This window comes from Diadema antillarum, unplaced genomic scaffold (assembly GCF_040938485.1).
Source record: "Diadema antillarum isolate AM-2024a unplaced genomic scaffold, OU_Dant_1.0 seq00000846_RagTag, whole genome shotgun sequence".
Classification (NCBI taxonomy): Eukaryota; Metazoa; Echinodermata; class Echinoidea; order Diadematoida; family Diadematidae; genus Diadema; species Diadema antillarum.
In genome coordinates, this window is record NW_027271720.1 from 532,155 (window position 1) to 558,904 (window position 26,750).

General features: G+C 40.5%; 2 protein-coding genes across 2 annotated transcripts; one reads left to right on the forward strand and one right to left on the reverse strand.

Annotated features, from left to right (window-relative positions):
• Nucleotides 1-4,540: 4,540 nt before the first annotated feature.
• LOC139740291 (pre-mRNA-splicing factor syf2-like) lies at nucleotides 4,541-14,519 on the reverse strand. The gene is made up of 7 exons (XM_071650873.1): nucleotides 14,494-14,519; nucleotides 11,120-11,248; nucleotides 10,379-10,504; nucleotides 9,733-9,850; nucleotides 8,957-9,047; nucleotides 7,224-7,322; nucleotides 4,541-4,716 (listed from the first exon to the last, which is right to left on the reverse strand). Exons 1-7 carry the CDS (start codon nucleotides 14,512-14,514, stop codon nucleotides 4,551-4,553), a joined length of 750 nt encoding a protein of 249 aa, XP_071506974.1. The 5' UTR covers nucleotides 14,515-14,519; the 3' UTR covers nucleotides 4,541-4,550.
• Nucleotides 14,520-14,870: 351 nt separating this feature from the next.
• Nucleotides 14,871-24,160, forward strand: LOC139740292 (uncharacterized). The gene is made up of 8 exons (XM_071650874.1): nucleotides 14,871-14,924; nucleotides 16,597-16,786; nucleotides 18,647-18,742; nucleotides 19,776-19,892; nucleotides 20,413-20,553; nucleotides 21,126-21,203; nucleotides 22,024-22,138; nucleotides 23,303-24,160. The coding sequence occupies exons 2-8, from the start codon at nucleotides 16,634-16,636 to the stop codon at nucleotides 23,428-23,430; spliced, it is 828 nt and encodes a 275-aa protein (XP_071506975.1). The 5' UTR covers nucleotides 14,871-14,924; nucleotides 16,597-16,633; the 3' UTR covers nucleotides 23,431-24,160.
• Nucleotides 24,161-26,750: the final 2,590 nt, after the last annotated feature.

Here is a 26,750-nt window from a genome sequence, read left to right on the forward strand (position 1 = left end):
ATTCAATATACAAATGTTCATAGACTTTTTTGCTACAATGTAATCAAAATCGAGACAAATGCCATTCTTTGATAATCATTTTGTTCGTGTTGTTGCCATTGATGATGTCTGTTCGTCCCCCAAAATGGACAGTGACATGAAGTGCAGATTCTCTGCGACATTCCACCAAAATTACTTTGTACTGCAGAGCAGTGTAGTGACAGAAGCTTCATCAGCACCTTCCCTGAAAAAGTACATGTACATGCATTGATATTAATGAGGTAACTTTATGATATGTGTACATGTATATGATGTTTATTAAAGTGCCGATAGCATATTATAGCTTGTAGCGTTTGCTTGGCTGGATTCAGAATCCAATATAGTGTGCTGGCCTCAGAAGGCAGCCACAGGGAAATCACAAGATTTGTTCTCTCACTGGTAAAGATGCAAATGATAGGCTAACAAGTGGCTCTTTGATCTAAGTTGCTGATGAGGAAGTGTTTTGTTTTGTTTTTTTTAACACTGGACTTTCACAGTAGACTGCTAAATGTATCTGGATAACTTCAGAAAAAAAAGAAAAATTCAAAGGTCAGGGATGGGAAAATATACATTGTACCTTTTAAGTGCAACGATATTGTGTGCATGATTGAAGAAAGGGGGGGGGGGGGAGAAAAGAAGAAGGGCATGGCCAGTTTTGTGAACATGCAATGTTTGACCATTTACAATTTATGACAAACCACTGTACATTTCAAAAAGTGAGAAGGCTGAAAATGTTCAGCAGAGCAGGCTGGTCCCGTTGTTGCCTAAGAGTTGGAGCTGCAAGAAATCTCTCATTCTCAAAGGAAGGGAAGGCAAGATTATTCATGAATGAGTTCTGCATGTTCTGTAAATAGCTTTCAAAGAAATACATGTACGCACATAAGAGAGCAGCGGGTCATCATTCAAGATCTTAAATTCAACAATGATGTGAATTAACCTGTATTACGATGTACAATGTATATTAATTGATAGTGTAACTCCTCCGTATGCATTTGCATCGTGGCAACAGTGTACAATTAATCGTGATGGAAAAGCCATGAATATGACGCTTGAATGGTTCCCAACATCCGCACTGAAAATACATTTGTAAATATGCAGTGTATCATGTATATTTTCAAGTGTAGATACACACATGCACAGACACACACATGCAAGCTTAGGTGCATACATGTACTAATTTGCATCAATAAAACACGTATTTTTGTCTCAAGACAATATCTTCTGGTTGTTGCTCCTCATAATGTGTTATTGGTTGTCTTGATGCAGTATTTATATTGAGAGAGAAGAACACAATACAGGCAGAGTCACTCAAGATCATCAGATCAGAAAAAAAAAAGTTTATTAATCATTATTATCCAATATAAATGTGTTCACTGTTTTTTTTCACATTTTACAAATCAATTAAGCAGTCTCATGCTTAATTGCTCTCTCTTTCTCTCTCTCTCTCTCTACCGCTCTGAAGCACACACACACACACACATATTTCACTGATACAATACCTCTAGTCTACATACACTCACTGGTATTCGAAATGTCTGTACAACGTGTAATAGGATATTCTCGAGACCAATGTACATAATCATAATATGTGATAGACATCGAATTACACCGTGCATGTGGGCAAATAAGAGTGGACACTCCAAGGCAGCTAACCCTCTGAACACGGTGACAACTGTGCGTACTTTCCACCTGGTTGTACAGGTTTAAACAATCAATATGTAAAAGTCATGATGCATAATATGCCTTCTTTTTTGTACTAGAATTCACATTGGTAAAGAAATATAAAGAGGGATTGAAGTGCTCAATATTACAGATATTGGCAAGTCTCCACTCAAATCATAACATTAAATCTTGCTATCTGGCTGGTGCGAACTTTCATATTTTGTTATATGGAATGGGTATCCAAATTTGATGAAATACCATAATATACCAATATATATCGGGGGGGGGGGGGGGGGGGGTGACAGTAGACCCAACTTGCTTAAAAAAGAAAAAAATCTGTAAAAATCTGTAACTTACAGAAAATATGTCAAGTGCATTAAACAGCGAACATTTTAATGAATTTGAATTGCCAATAACAGTCTGAAAATGGGTTTTTGGGCAGAATGAAGAAATCTGAAATCAAATTACACTAAACTCTCACATCCTTGATATATGGACATCAAGCTTGAGTTAGCTAAATGATCTGTGATGTACACTGGAATTTGGTGATCACTCAGAAGAACGCATGTTGTATGTTCACCTTGATCAAGTAAATTATGTCACATATCATCACCAGTTTGGTAAGTTCACCAAGATATTTCTCCATTTTTATTTTTTTTATTATTATTTTTTTTTTTTTTTTTTTTTTTTTTTTTTTTTTTTTTTTTTTTGGGGGGGGGGGGAAGGGGCTGGCAGACTTTATGGTTTGGTTTAGTAAACTGTGTACTTTGAAATACACTTGCCGCTATGGGCAATAACTAGGAGAAAGATGCAGATAAGTACCCCCAACTGCACCTGGAGTGAAGAAAAAAAGGAACAGTACAGAGACCAACAATGTGATTGACATAAAGCATGTGGCACTGATAGGGGCTTGCCACATTCAGTCATAAAACAGCATTCTGTCCTAAAACACGATCATAAAACATCAATCATGGACACAAGGCCATCTAGTTACATAAATGGTTTCCACTTGACATTTTACAGTAGCAACAAAAAGTCTAAAATTAGGCCCATTTATACTTGCTTGGAAAAATCGTGATTTTTTGAAACATCGCGAAGTTTGAGGCAAAGTTAGCGAGTGTAAACCCAAGCTGCAGAAATATCGTGATTTTTCATCACGTGACTTTTGGTATCGGATTGTACCGGGAGTTTACGCGGGCTCCTGATCCCTCTTTGGAACGTGTAGAGAGTACGTCGGTCACTGGCCAGAGAACTAGTACACACGGTATAGACAGCTGTGTACAGGTCTAAACGGCCGATCCTCGATCGGCTCGTGGTCTGTCACCTCCCTCTCCCTGATGAAACTAGTACATGAAAACTACTAATAGTAGCAAACCTGAAGTTCTCCAACCACGTATCATCACCCCATGACGACTTAACAAAATAATGTTTTCCCAGAAAATGCGTTGATTCAGATTGTGGGAGTGCCCGTACGTACTGCTCTCGATATACGTTGTTTGTGGAATACAGGAGTACGTAACAAGTGTGAGTTCTTGCTGTCGCCTGATAAAATACTAACCAGTCCTAACTTCCAAGTCCTACTTCTCACTTTCGTCATATCGGCAAAATTTCATGATCCTCCTGAATGCTACTGTAGATGAAGTTTTACACACCTACTTCGTATGTGATCTAATACAGCAAGCTCTATAGTTTTACCGTAAGTAAACAGTCTCGAGAAGCACAAATTTATGTGTGCATTGCACTGATAAAAAGCCCTGGCTCAACATTCCAACCAGCTAGAATAGCGCGCGCTTCCACTCAGCTACCGTGTTGAAAAGAGGTAAATTACGCATGCGCACTACCGACCAAAAAATCGCGATGTTTCGTGAAGCTCAAACTTCGCATGCTTTTGCGCAAGTGTAAACGGTGGACCAAAATATCGCGATTTTAAAAATCGCGATGTTAGTAAGTGTAAATGCGGCTCCTGAAGCCACATTGAAACTGTCCCTTTTGGCTACTTCAACAGGGAGCCTGGCATCCAGCATACCACTAACAAACAAAAAAAGGGTCTGACTGCACAAACAGTGGAACACTTGGGCATTAAAACTCTGCACAAACTTCTAGGTGCCTCTTACGCACAAATACAAGATGGATTATTTTTCTTTTCAACATATGTAAAGTTAGAGCCCACACACAAAACATCAATGCTCCACTCTTGTTCCTCATTACTTTCTCCATCCCAACTACAGAGGAACCTTGGTTACACAGAGGTCAGAAATAACAAACTCTCTTTTAATGAGGTAGTTGACATTGTAGTAGGTCCAAATCTTGATATCTTCGTTTCTTGTACCCTGATATAGTGAGAAACCTGTTGTAACGAGGTACAGTGGACTCCCGTTTAACAAAGTCCCCGGGACCGGCAGTTTTCTTTCGTTACATCAAAATTTGGTTATAACCGAAACAATAAAAAACATTGACCGGATAATGTTGGGGCCTGGATTATTACTTTGTTGTAACCAGAATTTCGTTATAACTGTGTTCTTTATAAAGGGAGTGCACTTAATTGAGAAACCTGTTGTAACAAGGTAATTGTGATGGTTTTGTGGTCCTCATTATAGCAAAGTTCCCCTGTACACTGTCATTCTCTTGTCTCAAAGTCGCTCGATGGAAGCATTTGGCTCCCTATATCCGCTCATCGTTTCGCGTTTTGCTCCACCCGTGATCTCGGCCACCGCTCCTCCATCTGCTGCCCAAGTGAAACTCAATTTGTCAGCCCCGATCATTCCGTTCCAAGCTGTGCATAGACGAGCAATGCTAGTCCCACATGTATCAACAGCGAGTGAGATCCTCGGTCCGTCAGAGTCCATTCTACTACTTCCCTCTTCATCCTCTTACACGGCCGTCCCCCTCTCCAGGTTTTGCTTGATCTCGGCGGTGTACTTGCCGTAGAAGCGCTCGATCTTCTTGTTGAATCGCATGTTCCTCTCGTTGATGTAGTCGACGTCGTCCTCCTCATTGAATGCTCTTCTCCTGCTGTACTTGGCTTTCTTCTCGATCCTGTGAGGGAGATTTAAATATAAAGGAGTGAAAATTGGGGAAAAAAGACAATAAACACACAAATGCGATAAAAATTAACTAGAAATGTCGCTATGGCGACTGATGCCTCCGCCATAATGCATGATTCTCCCAATAGGCGTATAGTACAATGTCTTCACAATGTGTGATCCATGACAGTTTCACATAACTGGCAAAATATTGAAATGACAGGTTTGTCAGAAATGTCTTGAACTGGGTTTGCTTTAATTTTCTAAGAGTGCAGGTACACATATTTGGGGAATTGAGAATTTTTACTTGAATTCTGACAGACCTTTTTATAAGTTTATGCATTGAGTAATTTCCAAGGTATGAAGAAAGAGTGTAATGACGGTACAAAATGGATTTTTTTTTTTTTTTTTTTTTTGGGGGGGGAGGGCTTCGAAACCTGGCCTTTGACATTTAACCTTTGACCTTTGACCTTCTGGCTGGAAATTTCCAAGAGAATCTCTTTTAGGTAATGCATGTAATAAGTTTTGAAACTAATAATGCAAGCATTGCATATACTAGCATATGAGGGAAATAGTAAAATTTTGAGGAGTTGACCTTGACCTTTGACCCCTGACTATTGACCCATGACCCCTAAATTCCCTAGATAATCCCTGCCAGTCAGTACATGCGTAAGTACCAAGTTCCACGAAGATACATTGAACCATTTGCGAGAAAAGTGATATTGCAACATTTTCACCTAACCTTTGACCTTTTGACCTTTGACCTTATGACATGAAACTCTCTCTGGAGAATCTTTACACAGTAGTACATGTCCACACCAAGTTTCAAGAAAATACCTTTGGGCATTGCATAGATATGGGGGAAATTGCAACATTTGTAGCATTTGACCTTGACCTTTTGACCTTTGACCTCTTGCCAATGTCACTAAAATCATATCAACTAATTGTCCCATCATACATCATCCTTGGACCAAGTTTGGTGAAAGCTGCTTCATCCAGTTTTGAGTTATCACGTAAACAGATAAATTTTAGGATTTGACCTTGATCTTTGACCTTTGACCTCTGTCCGATTTCACTGAAAAACTAATCAAGTAATTGTCCCATCATACATCATCCTCCAACAAGGTTTGGTGAAATTTACTCCATCCAGTCTTGAGTTATCGCATAAACGGATACAATTTCATGATTTGACCTTGACCTTTGACCTTTAGTCGATTTCACCCCAAATCTAATCAAATTATTGCCCCATCATACTTCATACTTGGACCAAGTTTGGTAAAATTCCAGTAAATATTACTCAAGTTATCGCGTAAACGAAAGCGGACGGACGGACGTACGGACGTACAGACGTACGGACGTACGTACGGACGTACGGACGGACGGACAACCCGAAAACATAATGCCTCCGGCACCACTTCGTGGCGGAGGCATAAAAATTTTGGTTGAATCCTGCTCATAAGTTAATTGCCATGCTGTAATCAGATTCGTGATCTGGGCCCTGTTACATAAAGTTGAGATCAAGCTCGTTCCTGAAAATCTAGGCACTGTTGCATAACATGATGCAATCAAACGTAAGTCAGCAAATCAAACATAAGTCTGTGAATACTCACTTCTGATTGGCTGTTACGTGACTTATGTTTGATTTTCTGACTCAAGTTTGATTGAATCTTTTTACGCAACAGGATCCAGGTCCTGATTTCTTGGGACTTGCTTCTCCAGCATGTTCTCACAATTTAGACACATTTTATGTCTGCAAACAAGATATTCTATGCATCACTGCAACAACTCAACCACAGACGAATCATGAAGAACTGATATGACAGTGTGCCTGTTCTAAGCTGAAGGATGCAACATTATTCCATCACTTGATGCCAGTTTGTTACACGCCCCTGGGCAGCATTTGCTTTCTCCAACATTGTCAATCTCAATAAGAAATTCACTCTCACCGTGAGATGTCGTTGAACTCTTCATATGAGTATTAGGTAAAATAGAAAGTGTTACAGTTGAACCTCTCTTATCCGGCCTCCCTTTATCCGGATCTCTCTATTATACGGACGCAATCTCGCCGTGATTTCTTTTTTAAAAATAATTACGGGAGGAAAGGGGGATTCCCAACTCAATCTAACAATGGCGACCTACAGTCGACTTTGCCGAGCCGTGATGATCAAATTTTGAAGCGTAGTTTCGTCGACTCGTACTGTTTATTTTCAAGATCTACTTGATCCATTTCTTAATAATTATTCAGGTAAATCATCCCAAGAATTTATAAAAGAAAATGATTTCATTCTTGCAAACACAAACCTCTATTTTGGAGTCTGTTACTGAGTGTAACAATGAAAAGGTTGCAGTATACACATTACTACATGTGGTACTACAATGGGCTACATCAGTACATAATGTATTAAAAACATTGAGTCTCCTGTATCCGGCCAAATCCCTTATCCAGATGAGCCCCGGTCCCGACTCGTCCGGATACGAGAGGTTCAACTGTACTTCAAATAGATCAGTTCTTCCACTCACTGTTTTTCCAAGTCTTCCACCATCCTGTTGACACCCTCCTCCGTGTCTTGAAACTCAACCTGCGTCAGAGTGTTTTGGTCGGGGTAGAGGTCCTCTCCTCTGCACAAACAAAAAAATATAAATATGATAAGAGGGGAATCACTGGCAAACATTAGAAAGGGTCCCTTGACGTGCATACAGAATAAGGGCAATCTCTGGAAAGGCAGACACAGAAATAAATAAATTTTCTGTACAAGCTGGACATTTGCACTGTTTATATACGTGTTCACCATGGTATGATACCCACAGTTGCCCGTGATAATATAGGAAGAGATTGTATGTGCAATTGGCAAAACATGGAGATGATTTGGTATGCACACAGCAGTTCATGCAGAAATAGTGTACATGCTGTTTTGATCAGCTAAAAAAAAAAAAATGGCTGTCCTTGCGCAAATGCAGTGTGTTTGTGTGTGGGTCCATTCTCCATACTCTGTTGCTTGATTGTGTGTATCCATGAACTCTTGTATATAGTAGTACTATGAATCTGAAGCAACCCCCCCCCCCCCCCCCCCAAACAAAAGACCTCTCACAAAGCACTTATACCGTAGTGTTTGTTGCGGAAAATAGTTGCACGTTTGACAATAGATGCACATTTTGTTGATTAGGTACGAGGAAGATTTCACTTTCGTACATTCATTGCTGATGCTAACCACTTCCTCATATTTGCTTGTGCAATACTTGACAGAATAACATTAAATTAAGGCAAAAACATTGAATGGCATCAGGCTAAGCCAATGATGCATCAAAGCAAATAATGATAATAATGTATTACATTTAAACCTCATACCTCTTGATACAGAAGTTTCCACATGCTTTACAACAGATTCACAATATGAACTTTTACTCAAACCTTACTAAAACAAATTTGGTCATAGTTGTTGTTTACAACATAACAAACGCGAACAAGTCAGAAAACAGGAATGACAATGCTGAGACAAGCATTTGAAATATTGAAGAACATTTCAAGCATAGTTGTACAATTCTGCAGTCAAAATAATAACCATAACAAAACGAGATACAACCAGTTGGGGTCTAATTCAACAGTGATATACATCTCTTACAAAGGTTCAAGACATTTCTCTAAAGGTCATAACAGTAAGCAAATAATCAACGTTGATGAAGGTGATGGGACAAACTATCACTTCCGAGGCGATCTGGATGTAGCTATCTTTCCGAAGCGCAGCTGAGGAAAGATAGCGTACACATTCAGATCGCCGAGGAAGTGATAGTTTGTGTCATTGCCTGAAACTAAAAGTTGATTATTTGCTTTATATTCCACATCTAGGGTCCTAGAAATTCCCATTTTATTCCACATCTGAAACCGTTTTGGCTGTCTTTAGGTATCATTAGGGCTTAGGCTACGTGTGCGCGTAGATGACAAAACAATGAAGTTGCTGCGCGCACCGCGCGGCACCGAAGTGAAAGTGCATTGCACCGTGTACTATCAAGTGACCTAGATCACATGATAGTCCACAGTGCAACGCACTTTTATTTCGCGCGTACTCATCTTGCGTTAGGACTATGTGGACTGTGTGGAGATCAGCGAAACAAAAGGAACTATCAACATAGAGTGTAACGAACTTTTCTTCTCAGGTGATGTGATGGGCAAAACTACGCTTCATCACGTGATCAGCTCTGGACCAATCCTATTGCAACATTCTGCGGAATATAATACTGAATACTAAAGCACTTACAATTTCTCCTTCTGCCTTTCATAGTTCTGGAGGTCAGGCTTCATCTGTTTTGTCAGTCGCTGGTACTGCCTGAAAGTTGCTTGCTCATAGTCTGAAATGTTGGAAAATGGCAGAAAAAGATGGGAAGAACTTATCAACTGGAGGTTTGATGAGAAGGAAAGAAAATTCTTTTGTTGGATCTGTGTATAATATTTTCAGAACTAATCAAATTCACACTTCTGTATATGAATAAAAAGGAGTTTAGAAACTCAAGACATCCTCTTGTTATTTGACAATGAAGTCAACCTTACTAATATTCTCCTTTTTAAGTAAACTCATTGCAAATTCTTGCCTTTCAAGTCAACTGTAGAAACAAAGACAACCCTGCTAATTTAGAGCCTAGTCTGGACTGATCTGATTTGATGCGTATATAAGGCATAAATGTAAATACGGTGACAAGAATTACCTGGACATTTTGTGGCACATTTCCAAATGCTGCTATGAAAAGAAAAAAAAAAAGAAGAGAAATTGTCATCTTCACACCATCTCATCATGAAAAATCAAATTTTAAACAAGACATATGTACTATTTTTATGAGAAAAAAAAGAAAGAGCGCACAGACGATGAACTTGGAAACTTAGTTTTCTGCTGCCTGACAGAACAGAGTCAAAATACAGCAAATCTGACCTCGGAGAAAGAGGAGTTACATATAAAGTCAATTCAACACCACACATGGAGATGAACCGAGTCTGAGTGCAGGACAAGAAAGAACACTGCTGGGAGTCTAATGCACTGACCTGCAAAGCCCTGGTCGGGATTCCTCTTCTTCTTCTTCTTCTCAAACCTCTCCGCATCCTCAGCCGACACGTCCAAGAGTCGCATCCTGTCGTAGTCTTCTCCACGAGCAGCTGCAGCCTGTGAGGGTAGATGGAGAGTGAAGGCGGTATTCAAGATGATCAATAAAACCATGTTTAGCTATAAATGCAGGACGGAATAAGTTGGAAGAAAATTTGTACTGTTCTTTTTTTTAACACTACCAGCTCTTTATTGTGATCTAAAGAATTCTGTGTCCTTACTCGAAAGCCAAAACTTTGTCAAGTCTATATAGAAGAGGGGATACATTTTCTCCTCTGCATTCTATTTTGCATATATATTGCCAAATGAGCAAAATTTGAATGGATTGTTGCTTACTTCTACTTGCACCTGTTTTGATTTCTTGCACCAAGATAGCAAAAGGAGGCAATTTTATGCATTTTGTTTGTCTTTCTATTTTTTTAGTCCAAAGCAAAATACATTGTATTGGATTAAGAAATGAGAATAAGCGATAGAACATGCATGCATTCTTATTCACATCAAATGTTGTCTCACAGACACTTGGTGCAAAAGAGTAGTAAGTTTCCCTCCTCAATAGAGAGGTTATGCTCCAAGAAGTGTTGCTGTTACCTTTCTCTCTTCTTCGTCTTTGAGAATCCACTCCGATCGTCGCTTCTGAGCCTCGTGGTTAGCCGGCAGCTTGTTCCTTCTGTCCTCCTCCACCACCTCCACATGATTCATCTTGCGCGCTTCATTCTGTTGCAAGATACAAAAGCTATTATGAAAATGAAATGGTATTTACACACATCCCCAATCCCGCGTTCCTCGTGTGAGCTGCACGATCGAGATATATCTGCGAAGAAATCACTCAAGCAAATAGGCACTAAAGCGTTTGGGAATTACACCCAACTTAACAGTTGATGAATTGCAAATTCCATCACACTACAGCAGCAATATGTTACAAAGTTCTGTGCAGCATTTTTGCACATTTATACCAAGTGTGGGGCATTCTTAGGTAATAGTGTTGGAGGCAATATCTCTTCTAAGCTTCCCTGTTTATGCTGTTGACCAACAAATAAAGACAAGATTTTAGTCATTACAGCAATGAGTTCATGAGAACAACTTTAAAAACTATAAAGTCTTCTTACAAAGGTCATTTGAGGACATATACATCAAATCACACTTTTTATAAAATATCATTAAAAAGGCCAAAGACTAAGTTACCGGTACGGAATCAACGATATGATAATAAATTCAACACAAAAGTCAAAGTACAAGGCTTTCAAATCAGCACCCTACTAAAATAAAATTCCTCGATGTTGGCATAAGGTACATTGTGCAGAACGTAATATCACAAGGTTCTTTCCTAACCCTTCGCAAATGCAAGTTCTTCAGTCTGTTCATTCGTTCCGCTTTCTTCTGAGCCGCAGATTTGACCCCTGACCCGGAAGCCGACCCTTCTGGGATGTCTGGGTCCCCTGAGGCAGAGGATGGAGTATCCTTTAACGGTAAATAAAACACACAGAAAAACAAACAAACAAAAATGATCGTTATCACAAAAAAAAGGTTCCTCTGTTATTATCAGCAGATGATAACTCACACACACGTACACACACACACACACACAAATAGTTCAAGTAAGATTACATGTACATGTGTACCAAAGAGGCATTTCATGGAATATTATCCTCAAGGCTGTACATTTGTAGATTAAAGAAAGAAAATAAAAGATAATTCTTTGTGAAATTTTTGTTTTACTTGTGCAGTAATTTGCATGCCATCCACGGCTAAGAATTGATGTCATCAAGAACACATCAGTTATTAGCACTTGAATTGGTCTCTTATTAGCCACTGGTCAAAGTATGACCAAACTTTACAACAGTTTTTTTATACCTGTACTGTTGCTTGATTGGGAAAGAAGCCCAACTTACTCAGACAATCAGTCCTATCAAAATACACAAACCCTGTGTATTTGCAAGCCACCCATAATTTGACCACAATGCCCTCCAAAATTTGACTGCCTGCTGTAATAGAAACTTATATATGGTTTTGCACACAGTCGAACCTTGTCACCTTGGTGCGGCTGCTGTAATTTTAATTACACTTCAAAAGCTAGACAGCGTCTAATACAAGCCGCCCACGCACAGAGACTCCAACACCAAGCACCTTCTGATCTGGAGATTCTCCCGTCTGAAACCCCTAGCAAACGGGAGACTCCAACTTGATGTGCGCTTTGCGCACATCACGAGCGCGAAGTCACTTGCGGTCTAGGGTTCTAGATGCTCTATCGCGCTATCTAAGGCTTATTTTTCAACATACAATGAAATTAAGTAAGAAATCATTTCAAGCGGGAGAACAGGAGATTCTGCAAAAATGGGCTTTCGGCGGGAGATCTCCCATCGAAAGCGGGAGAGTTGGAGTCTCTACACGCACGGCCATGATATGACCACAACGCCATCAAAAATCTGGCTGCCTACTAGAGTAGAATCTACGTTTGAAATTTGATTAACCTTTTATATGCTTTTGTGCACGGTCGAACCTTGGTGCTGGTGCCTATCACGTAAGTGTCAATAAGCCATGCAGTGCGCTAACCGATTGAGCCAAATCACTCCAAGTCCAATATCAACTCTCACTCTCAGTCCGGGAAACCCGCTCATGAGGACCGCCCCCGCGTACGAGGATGGTCCCTCCTCATGAGGACCTCCCCCCGCCTCATGAGGCCCCCCGGGGAACGCCTCATGAGGCCCCCCATTCACTTCTTATTCATCTCACATCTGACGTATAAATTGTCGCAACTTTGCACGGTGATTTTTTGTTACACACACATGTCCACTATCCATGATGAAAAGAAGAAAAAATCCTGTCTGTTTTTTTTTTCAAAAATCGAGTTTTAATCAACCGATGTAGAGCGCCCATCAAAACACGGGCGCCAGCGCGTTCGCACAATGCAAGACTGCCGCACCTAGCGGCCTGATCCGACTAAATATTTTCGATGCTTTTTTCTGCGGCTCTCACCTCTCCGCGCACGAATCAGCCTCGTGAAGCTGAAGTCTGACATCTTTTTACACAAATTCGTAACGAGAAAAATTAAATCAGTACTAACCTGATCTTGTCCATATATTCCAAATTACTATTCCACACTGATAGAGTAGGTGGGTAGATGACATACTCCAGTTTGTTAGCAAAATAATCACTTTGTAGGTAAGACGAGTTCACTTTCTTCGTCAATTCCGCCCACGATTCCGCCGCCCGCTTACCGTTTGGGCGCTTTCTCTGGAATCATCCCGCGACGCGACGTACGTCGCATCACATCACGCATCCAGCACATACCAGTCTGGTATGTGCTGGATGCGTGATGTGATGCGACGTACGTCGCGTCGCGGGATGATGTGCCAGACGTAAATTCCAGAGAAAGCGCCCAAACGGTAAGCGGGCGGCGGAATCGTGGGCGGAATTGACGAAGAAAGTGAACTCGTCTTACCTACAAAGTGATTATTTTGCTAACAAACTGGAGTATGTCATCTACCCACCTACTCTATCAGTGTGGAATAGTAATTTGGAATATATGGACAAGATCAGGTTAGTACTGATTTAATTTTTCTCGTTACGAATTTGTGTAAAAAGATGTCAGACTTCAGCTTCACGAGGCTGATTCGTGCGCGGAGAGGTGAGAGCCGCAGAAAAAAGCATCGCCCGTGTTTTGATGGGCGCTCTGCATCGGTTGATTAAAACTCGATTTTTGAAGAAAAAAAAACAGACAGGAATTTTTCTTCTTTTCATCATGGATAGTGGACATGTGTGTGTAACAAAAAATCACCGTGCAAAGTTGCGACAATTTGTACGTCAGATGTGAAATGAATAAGAAGTGAATGGGGGGCCTCATGAGGCGTTCCCCGGGGGGGCTCATGAGGCGGGGGAGGTCCTCATGAGGAGGGACCATCCTCGTACGCGGGGGCGGTCCTCATGAGCGGGTTTCCCAGACTGCTCTCAGACACTGCTCTGCTGACATGCTGTGTGATGCCCCGATGGCCAGTTCAATATAAAGTCGAAAGTTTTCTTACTTTGCCCCTTTGTCAAGATATCTTTCTTTTTAAATTCATTAGTAGGCCTAAATCCTAGTACTTTATTGTACAACAACCACAAGGCCTTGGGGCAACAATGCATGTAGATTCTAATGGACGATTCACACACCACACAGCGGACATCACACTGACCACTGCAACTGTTCATCATTGACATTGTTTAACGTGTTTAAGAGCACCAAAAGCAGTCACAGCCACGTACTATTAAATCGTAGATCCAATAGATACTATTAGTATTAGAAATGTTGATCTAGTACAAGTAGTAAAATACAGTAGTGTCGTGTCTCCCGCGCGTGGACGCGCGGCGCGCTGCCGCAGCATATGCTACGTAAACATACTACGCTAAGCATACACGACGGCTCCCACAGCATTAAATGACTGTGTACAGTACGTACTGTACACAATCACTAGGAGTCTATTAACCGCAGCACCGACCCCATACGGACAAATACGTACCGTAAAGGGGGTTAGGAGTCTATACCGGTAGTGCAGTGGTTATTATTGACCTCATTTATGCAGGTTCTTACACCAAATCATTAGGTTTCTCCACTATCTTTCACTACGATCAATAAAGGGGAACATTTAAGAAACCCCCAAACTTCTGACACCATGTGTCTGTGAGTCTCCCGATTTACAAAAGCTTGTTATGCTCGATTTGCTTACCTTAGAAGACAAATCTGACATTGTCGTGGAAGCTGCCATTTTTACAAGATTTATGACCTCTTTTAAAATTAATTGTCTATGTGCTACTTTTTGGGATTTCTAAGCAACATAGATCATCAATTAGAATTTTATTATCTTTTTTAAATTAATTCCAGAATGTAAATATTTTTTTTATCCCTCAAATTACTTTTGCTCTTAATTTAATCCCTCCAAGAATGAAAAGATTTTGTACGAGACGACGAGCTAACCAGCGCAAAGCAAGCAAGCGCTTTCACCTAGGCACTCGCATTACATTGTACGTAACAGTACGTACAATGTACACTGTAAGGACATCATCGGCCAGGTGACTGCATGCTTGCATATTGCAATAGGGCCTAAATACATTTCATGTAGATACTGCGCTGCGACTGCTGCTAGACGAAGACGGAAAAGTAAGTACCGGTAGATGCTGTCTAGAAATGGCCGTATGGTGTCTTCGTCAGTGTTGTTTCAAAAAGAAACGAAAGGAACAGAAAGGATTAAAATTAGTCTAAAGTTAGACCACGCACAAGAGCAATTAAAATTAATTTACAACGGATGTACAAGAACCACTGACTGGCACTGAGAACTGGACTCAGTGTCTCAGGATCTGAGTTCATACGGTAATTATGAGGGGGGGGGGGGGGCTTGTTGAATCCACAAATGTAGAAACGCCCACTAATATAATGTAGAAATACATCGCCCACAAATGTAGAAATTGGACGGCGCCCACAAATGTAGGACCTAACGTTAGTCTAAGTAACCGTTACTGGCGTTAGTGTGTAGTACAGTCCGGGAAACCCGCTCATGAGGACCGCTCCCGCGTACGAGGACTGCCCCGCCTCATGAGGACCTCCCCCCCGCCTCATGAGGACCGCCCCCATGCATCATGAGGCCCGGGGGGAACGCCTCATGAAAACACGTGTGTTTTAATGGGCGCTCTGCATCGGTTAATTAAAACTCGATTTTTGAAAAAAAAAAACAGATAGGATTTTTTCTTCTTTTCATCATGGATAGTGGACATGTGTGTGTAACAAAAAATCACCGTGCAAAGTTGCGACAATTTATACGTCAGATGTGAGATGAATAGAAGTGAATAGGGGGGCCTCATGAGGCGTTCCCCCCGGGCCTCATGAGGCATGGGGGCGGTCCTCATGAGGCGGGGGGGGAGGTCCTCATGAGGCGGGGCAGTCCTCGTACGCGGGAGCGGTCCTCATGAGCGGGTTTCCCGGACTGAGTAAACGCCAACCAACTAATAATGTACCGTAACGACTAACTGTTAGAAATGATTCCAAAACGTCGGCCACAAATGTAACGTTTACAAACGGCAAATTGGTCGATAGATGGTCATAAATCTACTTCACAAGTAGATTCTAACGTCAATTACCATTAAATTTAAGTCGCCACTACTGCACTAGGGCCTACCTAAAGTCGTCGCAAGACATTCACATTGCATGTAACACGCGCCGCGATCGGAGATCAGCTGGCTGGGGCAACGGATTTTCATCGCTCTCAAAAGACATTCCTAATTCACCTTTTTCCTCCATAAAAACACAAATAGAACTAATTGTATTTCTAATCCAAATGTATTTTGCCATATGTAACAGGTGACAAAATCATTTTTAATGCGAGAATGTTTTTGACTTCGAATGGATTTCAGGTGGCAGATTAACAAAGTTTTTCAAATGCGATGATGTACAATGCATCATAGATTCTACATTGAAGTGTGTGTATGACACATGCGCTAATAATAGAGTCACAGTGATTTTTTTTTTCTTTTCACATTGGGACTGTTACCTGATGTTGATAAAATTAGATAAAATACTGGATTATATGATCTACATGGACAAGGTCACAGTTCATTGTTTTGTTGCACAAATGCAATGATTGAGATTGCACAGCAATCAACAGAAATTGTGCTTGTATTAGTACAGCCTGTGAAGTTTACTCCACTTGTTCACCACATGCCATGATGCACAGGGATCTAAACCTTACAGAATAATCGCTTAAACTTAGCAGATTAAGGAAAGATTCTTGTATGAATTTGCAGCCCAGCGTTATATTGTTTCTTCCCTTTCCTTTCAGCCCCTGTCCAAGCTGTTGAACTGTGAATAATAGCAGTATGCAGGCGCCAGCTGGTAACCCCTCCATGCCTCCCCTGGCGTCCACTGCCTCCGCCCCTTCCCAGGGGCAGCAGGCACCAAGCGGGACCAAGCCCACTGTGCCCTGCAAGACACTCCAGGAAACAATCAAGGCCATTGAGGACCAGATAAAGGTAAGAAGCCCAGACCTTAACTGCAAAGCTGTTCAGGTTTAGAGACCCGGTAGCATGGGGAAACATTTATTGTTATGATTTATTCAGTGGCGGATCCAGAGGGGGGCGCACCGGGCGCGCTCCCCCTCTTCATTTCTTTGTGTAAACAAAAGAAATAAAAAGGAAAAAATGGGGGGGGGGAAGGTGTGCGCCTCTCCCCCTTTAATTTTGTAAAGGTGCCTCCGCTTTAAGGAATTCCTGGATCCGCCCCTGTTTATGTCTTGTTTTCCCATAAGTTTGTGGTCTGATTAAGTTGATCTTAGCTGCCCACCGGGGTACATTCGAAAACCGCAAATAGCACCTGTCATCAGCGAATATGTGCATCGCTAACTGTCTATTCCAGTGGAGGTTCTTCAGCTGTGTGTGTACTTACAATGTACTTAGAGATCAGTGATAAAGCTGTACACAATTCATGACAGGGATTCTTGAATGTCTCTGAGCTGGGCCAGCCTTCCCACTCCATGGTATCCTTATGCTCCTGGGTCTCTAAAGGACAAGTTCACCTTCATTGACATGTGGGTTAAGTGAATGCAGCAATATTAGTAGAACACATCAGTGAGAGTTTGAGGAAAATTGGAGAGTCCATTCAAAAGTAATGAATTTTTGAAGTTTCTGCTCAGTCACGGCTGGATGAGAAGACTACTATAGCTTGTGATGTCACATGTGTACAACAATATAAAGAAAGTATAAAGAAACTTCAACATATTTTCACCTTTCTCACATAACAAAAGAACACTCAACTTCTCTCTTTCAGAAGGCAGGGGGAATAATATTACCCTTAACATATGTCAGTAACAAATTGAAGGAATGTGCACTTTATTTAAAAAGTAAAGTTTTGTGAATTTCTCTTTTTATTTTCCTTATATCGTTGTACGCATGTGACATCATACACTGTAGTAGTCTTCTCATCCAGCAGTGATTGCGCAGATACTTCAAAAAATCATAACTTTTAAATGGATTGTCAGATTTTCCCAAAACTTTCACTCATGTGTTCCACTAATATTGTTGCATTCACTCAATCCACATGTATATGAAGGTGGACTTGTCCTTTAAAAGTGGACAGTTTTATCAATTGCATAGGAATACTATGTGGTCTTTGTTCCAATGCAATTTTTATTTGATAAACTTGGACAATTAGCAAGAGAATAGGACAGTTGTTGAGTTGTAGGAGCTTCACAATTGAAGTTACAATCTCCTTGGGTAAATGAAAAAAAAAATGTGTGGAATGAATAAGTGTTTCATTATGATTCATTTTTTATTGCACAGATCATACAATATTGAATAATTTCTAGTGAATTTCTGACAAGCTGAAGAAAAAAACTCCAGTCTGTTGAGACTCCAAATCACCCAGCTGCAATGCCTTTTGCTCTAGATAGCAAAATAAAGTGCTTCAGTTCTCAAACTTGAAAATGTCTGCTATGAAGCTTGTTCGGATCACAATCACAAGAATCAAATGCTTATTTATCAGGTGCGTATTTTTTTTTTTCAATCCGTTTACAGATGCAATTTTACATGATGTCTGTGAAAACAGGAAGATGAAATCCTCTAAATCTAAAGAAAAGAGGTTCAGTCTGAGCAGATTTTGGACAGGTTACATTAAAGTCCATGACGTGCATTGCAAAAACTGGTGTGGATTGCCGTATCGACACAGTTAGAGAACATTCTGTTATGAAGTTTGAGCTTTAGAAGGGTATTATGTACTGGTCTCTTGTGGTACATTCAAGCAGGATTGCAGATAATGACTGCTCTTTGGAATATTCCGTGCTGTTTATCTATGGACTTTTTTTATCTCGATTAATTCCTTGTATTCTGAACTTTTAGTTGTTGGAAGGTTTGGGCCAGCTGACCACAAGGCAAGAAGGGGATTTGGCCAAGCTACGAGAGTTGCACCAGAAGGCCCTTCTGGAACAAGAAAGGGTATGTAGTGTGACATAATCATACTTCTTGATCCTCACAATAATGTAACCTTCTTATAACTACTATGTCTTTAAAAAAAAATGTCATCTCATGAGCACGGAAGAGCATTGCTGCTTGAACAGAAAAAAAATGTGACAATGAAAAGCTCTTTTCATTATTGTGATACTAGTATGTGTAATTGTCTTTTGTTGTTATTGCTGCAATTTGCTTTTCAGATCATGACTAGGCTGCCATTGTTAGTGAAACAAACACTTGTGATATGAACACTGGTATTTTTCTGGCGGATATCCTTTATACGATATAACAAATGGTTACGGATTTGATGGTACAAGATTTCACATGAGGTGAAAGATGAGGCACTCTATCTAAAGAGGCGAGCCAAGTTGAATAGTGCACCTCATCTTTCACTGAGTGTGAAATCTTATTTCGTTGCATGAGTTAGACCATAAGTAATTTGCTTTAACTATACCTCGAACATTAACAGATGTAGTCCACACCAATTTTTGGATGTAGTACAGAAATAGCAACCATTTTGCATGAATAGTGTAAGGTTTTACATTGTATTGTGGCACAGTCATACATGAAAGTGATCGGATGACATACAATATTGTAATTGTAGCAGTGAAATGAGTAACTGAGTGTGCTCTTGAAACTGATGTACTGTGCATGGCAAAGGAATGTTTATTGTGATGTCAGAGGCATGCAGTGGTGCAAAAAACTATGAGTTGATTATGAGCCTAGCAAATGGTGACGTCAGCCGTGCAATATCCAAAATTGCCCAACAAAAACTGCGCGCTCGGCAGTGACAGTGTGCGATGTAATTACATGTTACATGATGTGCAATCAACCAGTTGGATAACTTTAATTCTTTTAGGTGTTGCTTGATATTATCTGTGATGTTGTTTACCACTGATTCATGTTCATGATTTGAAATACAACCTGCTTCTCCCTCGAATGTCAGCACACATAGAGTGCTGAGCACATTGAAGACCCACTCACCATGTCGGTCAAACTTTGCAAAATTCTTTTCCAGTTGCGAGCGGAGAAGCAAATGCATACATCAGGGACCCCTATCCACCAGCAACCCAACTCGGCCACACAAACTATGAAGTCTCTTGCCTCTAGCAGTAACAATAACAGCAACGCACAGGTGAGCCCTGCACACAGGCTGTACAAATCATACTTCCATTATTGTTTCTTTTGTTTACCCTAAGATGATTACCTGCTGTGCAATATGAGTTCAGTTGCTTTTATTGTGTCCGTGGTTATTCAAAACAACTCCCTATTTTGATACTGACTACGCCATATGTTTAGTGAGTGTAATTTTTCATGAATCGGGACTTAGCCACCTGACAATTTTGCTACTGGTTAAATTAGCAATCTTGGAGTTGAGTAATGAAGAGAGACTTCACGCACGTAAGGCGCATTCATGTCAAGATTAGAGGAAATGATTTTGCAAACTCTGTTCAATTTGTGAATAGCATCTGACTCACAAGATTTGCAAAAATAAAAACCCCATGAAATCTAGATGGCATCATGTGTACAGTAGTTGTCCCACAAATGGGAAATTATGCAACTTGTAAATGTACACGTATGTTATGCCAGTTTGTAAGAGTCTGCAAAGTGAACTCCGCCATCCCACAAGTTTTTGTCTCTTTGTCTGTATGCAGCTGGGTGCCAGTGGGAGCAGCACCAGCTCTCACTCGCTGCAGCACTCTTTCTCCAGTGTGAGGGATACAGCCAGCGTGAGGGACTCCCCCATCTCCATGTCGCTTGGAGCTGGTGGAGATGCCGGAGGCGATGTGGGACAGGTGAGTTTTTTTCTTGCCTGTGTAGTGGAAGCGAGACATAGGTGTCACTTTTTTGTCAACGTAGTTGGCATTTGCTAACTCACACCACAGGTACACAACCTAAACATGCCGGTCAAGTTTGAATATTGGTGAAGTCCAACCAAGTCAAAAGTCAGAAGGTCATTGAACTTACACCTGTATTTTGAAAAAAAAAACCACTATTCTCACAAATTGCAATATACAGGCGAGACGTCACTTGGCATTCGCCTTGTTTGCTGTCGTTGTTTTCTGTCTCACTGAACCAAAGGCTCAATTGAGCTATTCTGATCATTCATCATCCAGCGTGTAGCATGCATAGTTCTTCTTCTGTCATGCATCGTGTGTTAACATTTTACATTTTCAGCTTCAGCGAAGATGAATGTACAATGTAATCCGAGCAAATTATGCTTGTGCACTTAATATGTTAGGACAATGATCGTGATGAAGAGGATGAAGGGGACGATGATGATGATAATGGTAATGAGGAGGAGGAAGGCAGCTGTGGTGAGAAAAATCATGATTGGTTCCCAGCACTCTTTCTTTGTGTTCCCTAGATGCTGAACAAGAAGAAGATACAGGACCTAGTGAGAGAGGTGGATCCCAACACCCAGCTTGATGAGGATGTAGAGGAGGTAGCTTACTTCTGTTTTCTTGCACACATCAAAGTCTATCAAAGAGAATAGTTTTTCCCCCCAACACTTGCCACTGTTGTAGAAACAAGCTGTTTGCAAAGTGAATGCACAATGTACGATATCAAATGCAATTCAAATGTCAAGTACAGGGTGATACGAATGCACTTGCATGCTCAGAGCTAGGGCAACTTAACCTTGCAGTGGGATAAGGGAAATGTATGGGCACTTTCCCATTGAAAGTATGGGTCCCTTGATTGACTGCACCACTCAGGCACTTGGAAGAAATAGTTTTGTAAGGCCCTGTATTATTCAAGAGCACTGCTTACCTTTATTCAAATGTGTAAAGGAAGAAATAGTTTTGTAAGGCCCTGTGTTATTCAAGAGCACTGCTTACCTTTATTCAAATGTGTAATTAACACTTGCTGAACTGTGACAGCAGAATGGTAAAGTTCAGATCTGAATTTGGTATATTCAACATTTTCAGTAATTCTTCTAATATAAGATAAATGAAGGGGAAAAATTAAGAAGGTTTATTTTAACTTTTTATGTACTGTTGCATTACTGCAAACACACAAATAGTGTAACATGTTTAGCAGAACACACTTACATTGATTTCAGAAGAGGAAGTAGACATTTGTGTAAATTTTTTTGTAATGCTCTTTGTCATGCTGAAGCCTGTTCAATATACTGTCCACATGTTTTTGTTTGTTGTTTTTGCTGCTTTGTGTAGAAACCTAGACATGGGAATGCAAAAAGTTCATATTATCAAATTCTTTTGCAAAGTTAATCTTTCAAATTTGCTCAATCACATATTTTGCAGATGCTGCTCCAAATCGCTGATGACTTCATTGAAAATGTAGTGACAGCGGGATGCCAGTTGGCCAAACATCGTAAATCCAACACCCTGGAGGTGAAAGACATCCTCCTTCACCTTGGTAAGTCTATGCTTAAACGATAGCTGAGTTCACCCAGGTTTTGATTCTTCTGCTATTAAAGCTCTTTTGCCATGAAAGCTTGTGACACATAGCAAATATGGTCATAATGAAAGTTTATATATGATACACGCATGAAGGCGGTGAGTTAGCTCAGTTGGTAACACATCTGCCTCACGAATGTTGTGTGTAATCATACCGTCCCCTCCAGTGAGAGGCAAAACACTGTGTTCCTCGGACAGGACATAAAATGGATGTCCCGTGTATGAGAGAGTCACAAGTCATGCACATAAAAGATATCACTTCATTTATTCATCGCAAAGAGCATGGTGTTTTTCCCGATGAAGTGGTCCCGCCTTACATCTAACTTGACTCCATGGAAGACCAGCTATTGCAGCTGAATATGGGCTATCCAGCCATCTTCTCTGATACGAATGAAGCAAACAAACATGTGTGCCTGAAATATGAAACATATAAAATCATTAAGTAGAATTTGATTCTTTTAGATTGTGAGGTTCGTCTTAGGGTGTCACAGCATTTGATTTTCAAGTCTTATTCTGTATCGATATTTAAACATCCCGTTAAGGACCTTTAGCAGCTGAATGATGAGAATTATTTGTAAGCAAGAGTTTAAGGGTCTTCATACATCATCATATATTAGCAGGATATGCATTCTATGTATGCCAAGGATGGAGCATGGGGTATGAAAAAACATGTGGAAAAGGGCTCATGTTTCTATTATACCAAACGATGACACTAGTAAGCTTAGGATGTGAAGTGGGTATTGGGATATGAGATCAGTCAGTACTAAAATGAATACACAGCTTGTTATATATGATCCCATAGAAGTGCAGGAATTGGGCAAAGTCAAAATTGTTCTGTATTTGGCAAGTGTTTTTCCACTGAGTAAAATACAGTGTATATGATGATAATAATGAATTTAATGATTTAGTCTTCTAACGCAACATGTCTGTCACACATTGACACTTGTGGGGCTGAAAGGAGAGTCCTTTTTTGACATTATTTCATTTGATAGGGCGGAGCCATGATTGAAAAGAAAGCACAAAAGTTAATGGAACAAAAAGAAAAGAACCAGACTGGGCAAAAGCTCTGTGTCCCCGATGAATGACATGCTCTGTTGTTTCTGGTAAATATCCCTCCCTACAGAACGCAACTGGAACATGTGGATCCCCGGCTACACCCCAGAGGAGCAGCGGAAGCCCCTCAAGAGGCCGGCAGCCACGGAGGCCCACAAGCAGAGGATGGCCCTCATACGGAAGGCGGTCCGCAAGTGACCGCACAAGCTGGACAGAGACATTAGAAGATGGGTCAAGCATCTTATTTCTGTTGGAATCAGTGCGGGAGAGACGCCAAAGGTGCACGAGCAACTATTTCTGTTGTAGCTGTCACAAGGAAGCATGCAAAAGCTATAAGGAAATGGGCGGTCAATGTGTGACAGGGATATTGGACATGGCCAGGCGTCTATTTCTGTCATAACTGTTGAAATGAGTGTGCCAAAGGCCATCAGGAAATGACCCGAAAAAATACAATAGTGACTTAACCCGTTCCATATGGGAATCTGGTGGCCCGTGTATTAAGTCTATGGGCATTTCATAATTCAGTATGGAATGGGTTTAGACGCTCTCAGGCATCTCTTTCTGTCGTGGCCGTTGCCATTCCATTCCTAGAGACATCTTTGAAGCCTTGACCCTGTTGATATAGCAGAGCACCCAGGAACAAACATCAGCTGGTGTCTGACTAGTGGATAAGCCCTTTCTTGTACATGTACATATGCATCAGAGTGCTATATTCACCCATCTCAAAAGAGGAGGAGTTGGCTTTGTGTGCCCCCCAGTGTGGCTCTTTGAGTTATTCCATTGAGGAGACCTGGGTCCCGTTTCGAAAACTTGGTATCAGTAACAACTGCCACATTTCTATGACAAATTTTCTCTCAGCCAATCAGATCTAAGAATTTCAGTAGCTTATAACAACTATCGAAATTTGTTATTGATATCAAGTTTTATGAAACAGGGCCCTGATTGTTTGCCCCAACTAGCATTTGTATTGTCACAAAAGAAAATGGTTTTTCCAAGTATGGCAACTTGGATTGGGAATAGTTTGGGGAATTTATCCTAAGCAATACTCTTTGTGATATTGTGAAACCAAAAGGATAGCTCATGACTGTTGGATCAGGGAGATGAAATATTTGGGGAAATATTTCGGGGTCATTTTGTGGTCAGAAGAATCAGATAAATTTGCAATGACAAGAGATAGAAGAGATAGAGAGGAATAAGCCGGAAAAGTTAAGTGTGAGGAAACTGAGAAATCTAGGACACAGATAATGGAGACCTGTGTGTATGAAGTTGCCAAAATCTGTGAATGATTTTTTAGTATTTTTGTCTTCATTTTTATTTTTGTCTGTTAATAAGATATGTAAATGTATTTCAAGAATGCACTAGGATGAATATATGATGGTGACAGTCATGATTGTTTTACAGTTTTGCATTGTAATTTTGCGGGCAAGCAAAAGTGAGAAGGAATTCTGAGACTTGTTCATTCTCAAGTACGCATGGTGGTGGGACTCTGATGTCATTTTTGTTTGCCAAATATAGTGCCGATGAATATTGATAATGTGTCAGCAATAGGTGAAAACAAGAAAATTAAATGAGAACTGACCTGTTCGAAGTTTGACTCTTATCATTTGGGTAATAGGAGTGAGATCCCACTCACACTCCTGTGTAATATAAGTCATGCAGGCAAATCTTAGCCTGACGAGTCCAGGATTACTGGTTTGACATGATACAGCATTTCTGGTGTGAATATTAAAAGAACTATACAAACTTGGTGCTAATGAGACCTGCCTGTACAAAAGAAATTTCAACCTCTGTCACAAACAATAAAAAAAAGAAGAAGAAATTAACAGATATTTGCTGAGTAAACATAGACTTTGCATTTGAAGGTTGCAATAAGAAAGGAATGGAGGACATATCAACTCACACTACTTTTACTTAATAATAAAAGTCAAACTTCAAGTAGATAAGTTCCGATTTAATTTTCTTATTATTTTTAGTAATATCCGTAGTTCATTAATATTAGATCTTGAAGCAAGTGATCACATTTTTGTATACAATTGAGATGATGCAGCATAATTGTAACTAACGGATATTGAAATTGAAATCGTCTTAATGGTTTTCTAGGACTGCCTTAGAGCACCTACATTGTATGTGTATGTGTTGGTCCTGCCTGTTAATGATGGCTTGTTATAGAACCTGTTGAAGGTTTGCTCGTTCGACCACCCTGCTTGTTTCAAGATGCCACCTCCAGGAACATCTAGCTTCTTTGCAGTAGATACCACTGCAGCCCTTGTGGAGTGCAGTTTGAAAGTTCTGATGCCCATACCTGTCACACTCAGGGTCTCTTTTATACATCTTGAAATAGTCCTCTAAAGCCCTCTATATAGCCCTCTATGCGGATGTGACTGTGAGGAGAATACACAGTTTATGAGTAAGTTTACGTAACAACAGCCTATTGGGCGGTAACATTTGGCGTACATAAAGATCCCCATAAAATTCGGCATTTTCTACTGCCGTGCACTGAGTGTCCACAAAGTATCCCGTCCGCAAAATTCTTGCCATTTCCTGATGTAGGTGCCATGTTGTGTGCGTGTACAATAACTAAAAAGACAGTCTTTAGGAGGCACACAACATGTCCACAGTCCCCTTCTGTAGTCCCCCTATCTTGAACTCTAACTGCCAGTCCTGCGACAAAGTAGATCAAGTTTAGTGCACAGTGGAGGGCTAGATTTAGAGACTGGTCGTGTAAGCAATGATTTGCTCCTTTTTCAGGACCAATGGTTCTTCCTCCAGCATAGTCATTAAGAGTGGGAGCCAGGCCTGTGTAGGCCAATTTGGAATGACCGGCAGGCCAACACCATATGCATTGTCTTCTTGTATTTTTTATAAGCATTTTATTGACCAGACAGAATGGAGGGAAAGCATAAGATAGCGTAAATTTCCCTCAGTATACCAGTAGTGTGAAGGAATCTACTGCCTCTGCATCAGGATCTGGCAACCATGAAATATGACTTCGTAATGGAGCATTAAGTGTGGACGTAGCATCCACTCTGTTCTGTTGGTAAAATGGCTGGGCATAGGTGCTAGTTGGATCTCATATTAATGAAATATGGATATTAAGAAGTATAATTCTAATAACGTATGTGTAATATTCATGTGTGCATGTTGCATGTTCATTTGGCTCCCAGATTCTCAATCAGCACTGTCGATGTGAACACATTAACTAATCAAATTATCTATAAATGAGACTATGCAAGAGTTTATGCAACATTAACATCAATGGTGTAAATTCAGGGAAAATATACCCCTTATAATAATATAAATACCCTAATTCAGGTCAAGTACAGTGATGTACATGTATGTTGAGTGTGTTACCATATTACCAGTACTAGTAGTATGGTGCATGCATATTGTAAAATGACTCATCTTCAGAAAACCAAGCATAGCAGCTTTTAATTAGCCCTTCGTATGCTTCCACTCCAGGCTTCTTCAGCAGGTCTGGAATCCAGCACTTCATTTTCTGTAATCCACAGAAAAAGGAT

Excerpts from the sequence above, each read along its gene's own strand:
- LOC139740292 (XM_071650874.1), top strand. The coding sequence starts at position 16,634 with ATGCAGGCGCCAGCTGGTAACCCCTCCATGCCTCCCCTGGCGTCCACT. Across the intron at positions 16,787-18,646 it reads CCATTGAGGACCAGATAAAG|TTGTTGGAAGGTTTGGGCCA; the intron begins GTAAGAAGCCCA and ends CTGAACTTTTAG. Across the intron at positions 18,743-19,775 it reads CCCTTCTGGAACAAGAAAGG|TTGCGAGCGGAGAAGCAAAT; the intron begins GTATGTAGTGTG and ends ATTCTTTTCCAG.
- LOC139740291 (XM_071650873.1), bottom strand. The coding sequence starts at position 14,514 with ATGTCAGATTTGTCTTCTAAG. Across the intron at positions 10,505-11,119 it reads AGAACTTGCATTTGCGAAGG|AATGAAGCGCGCAAGATGAA; the intron begins GTTAGGAAAGAA and ends ATCTTGCAACAG. Across the intron at positions 7,323-8,956 it reads GAAAGGCAGAAGGAGAAATT|AGGAGAGGACCTCTACCCCG; the intron begins GTAAGTGCTTTA and ends TTGTTTGTGCAG.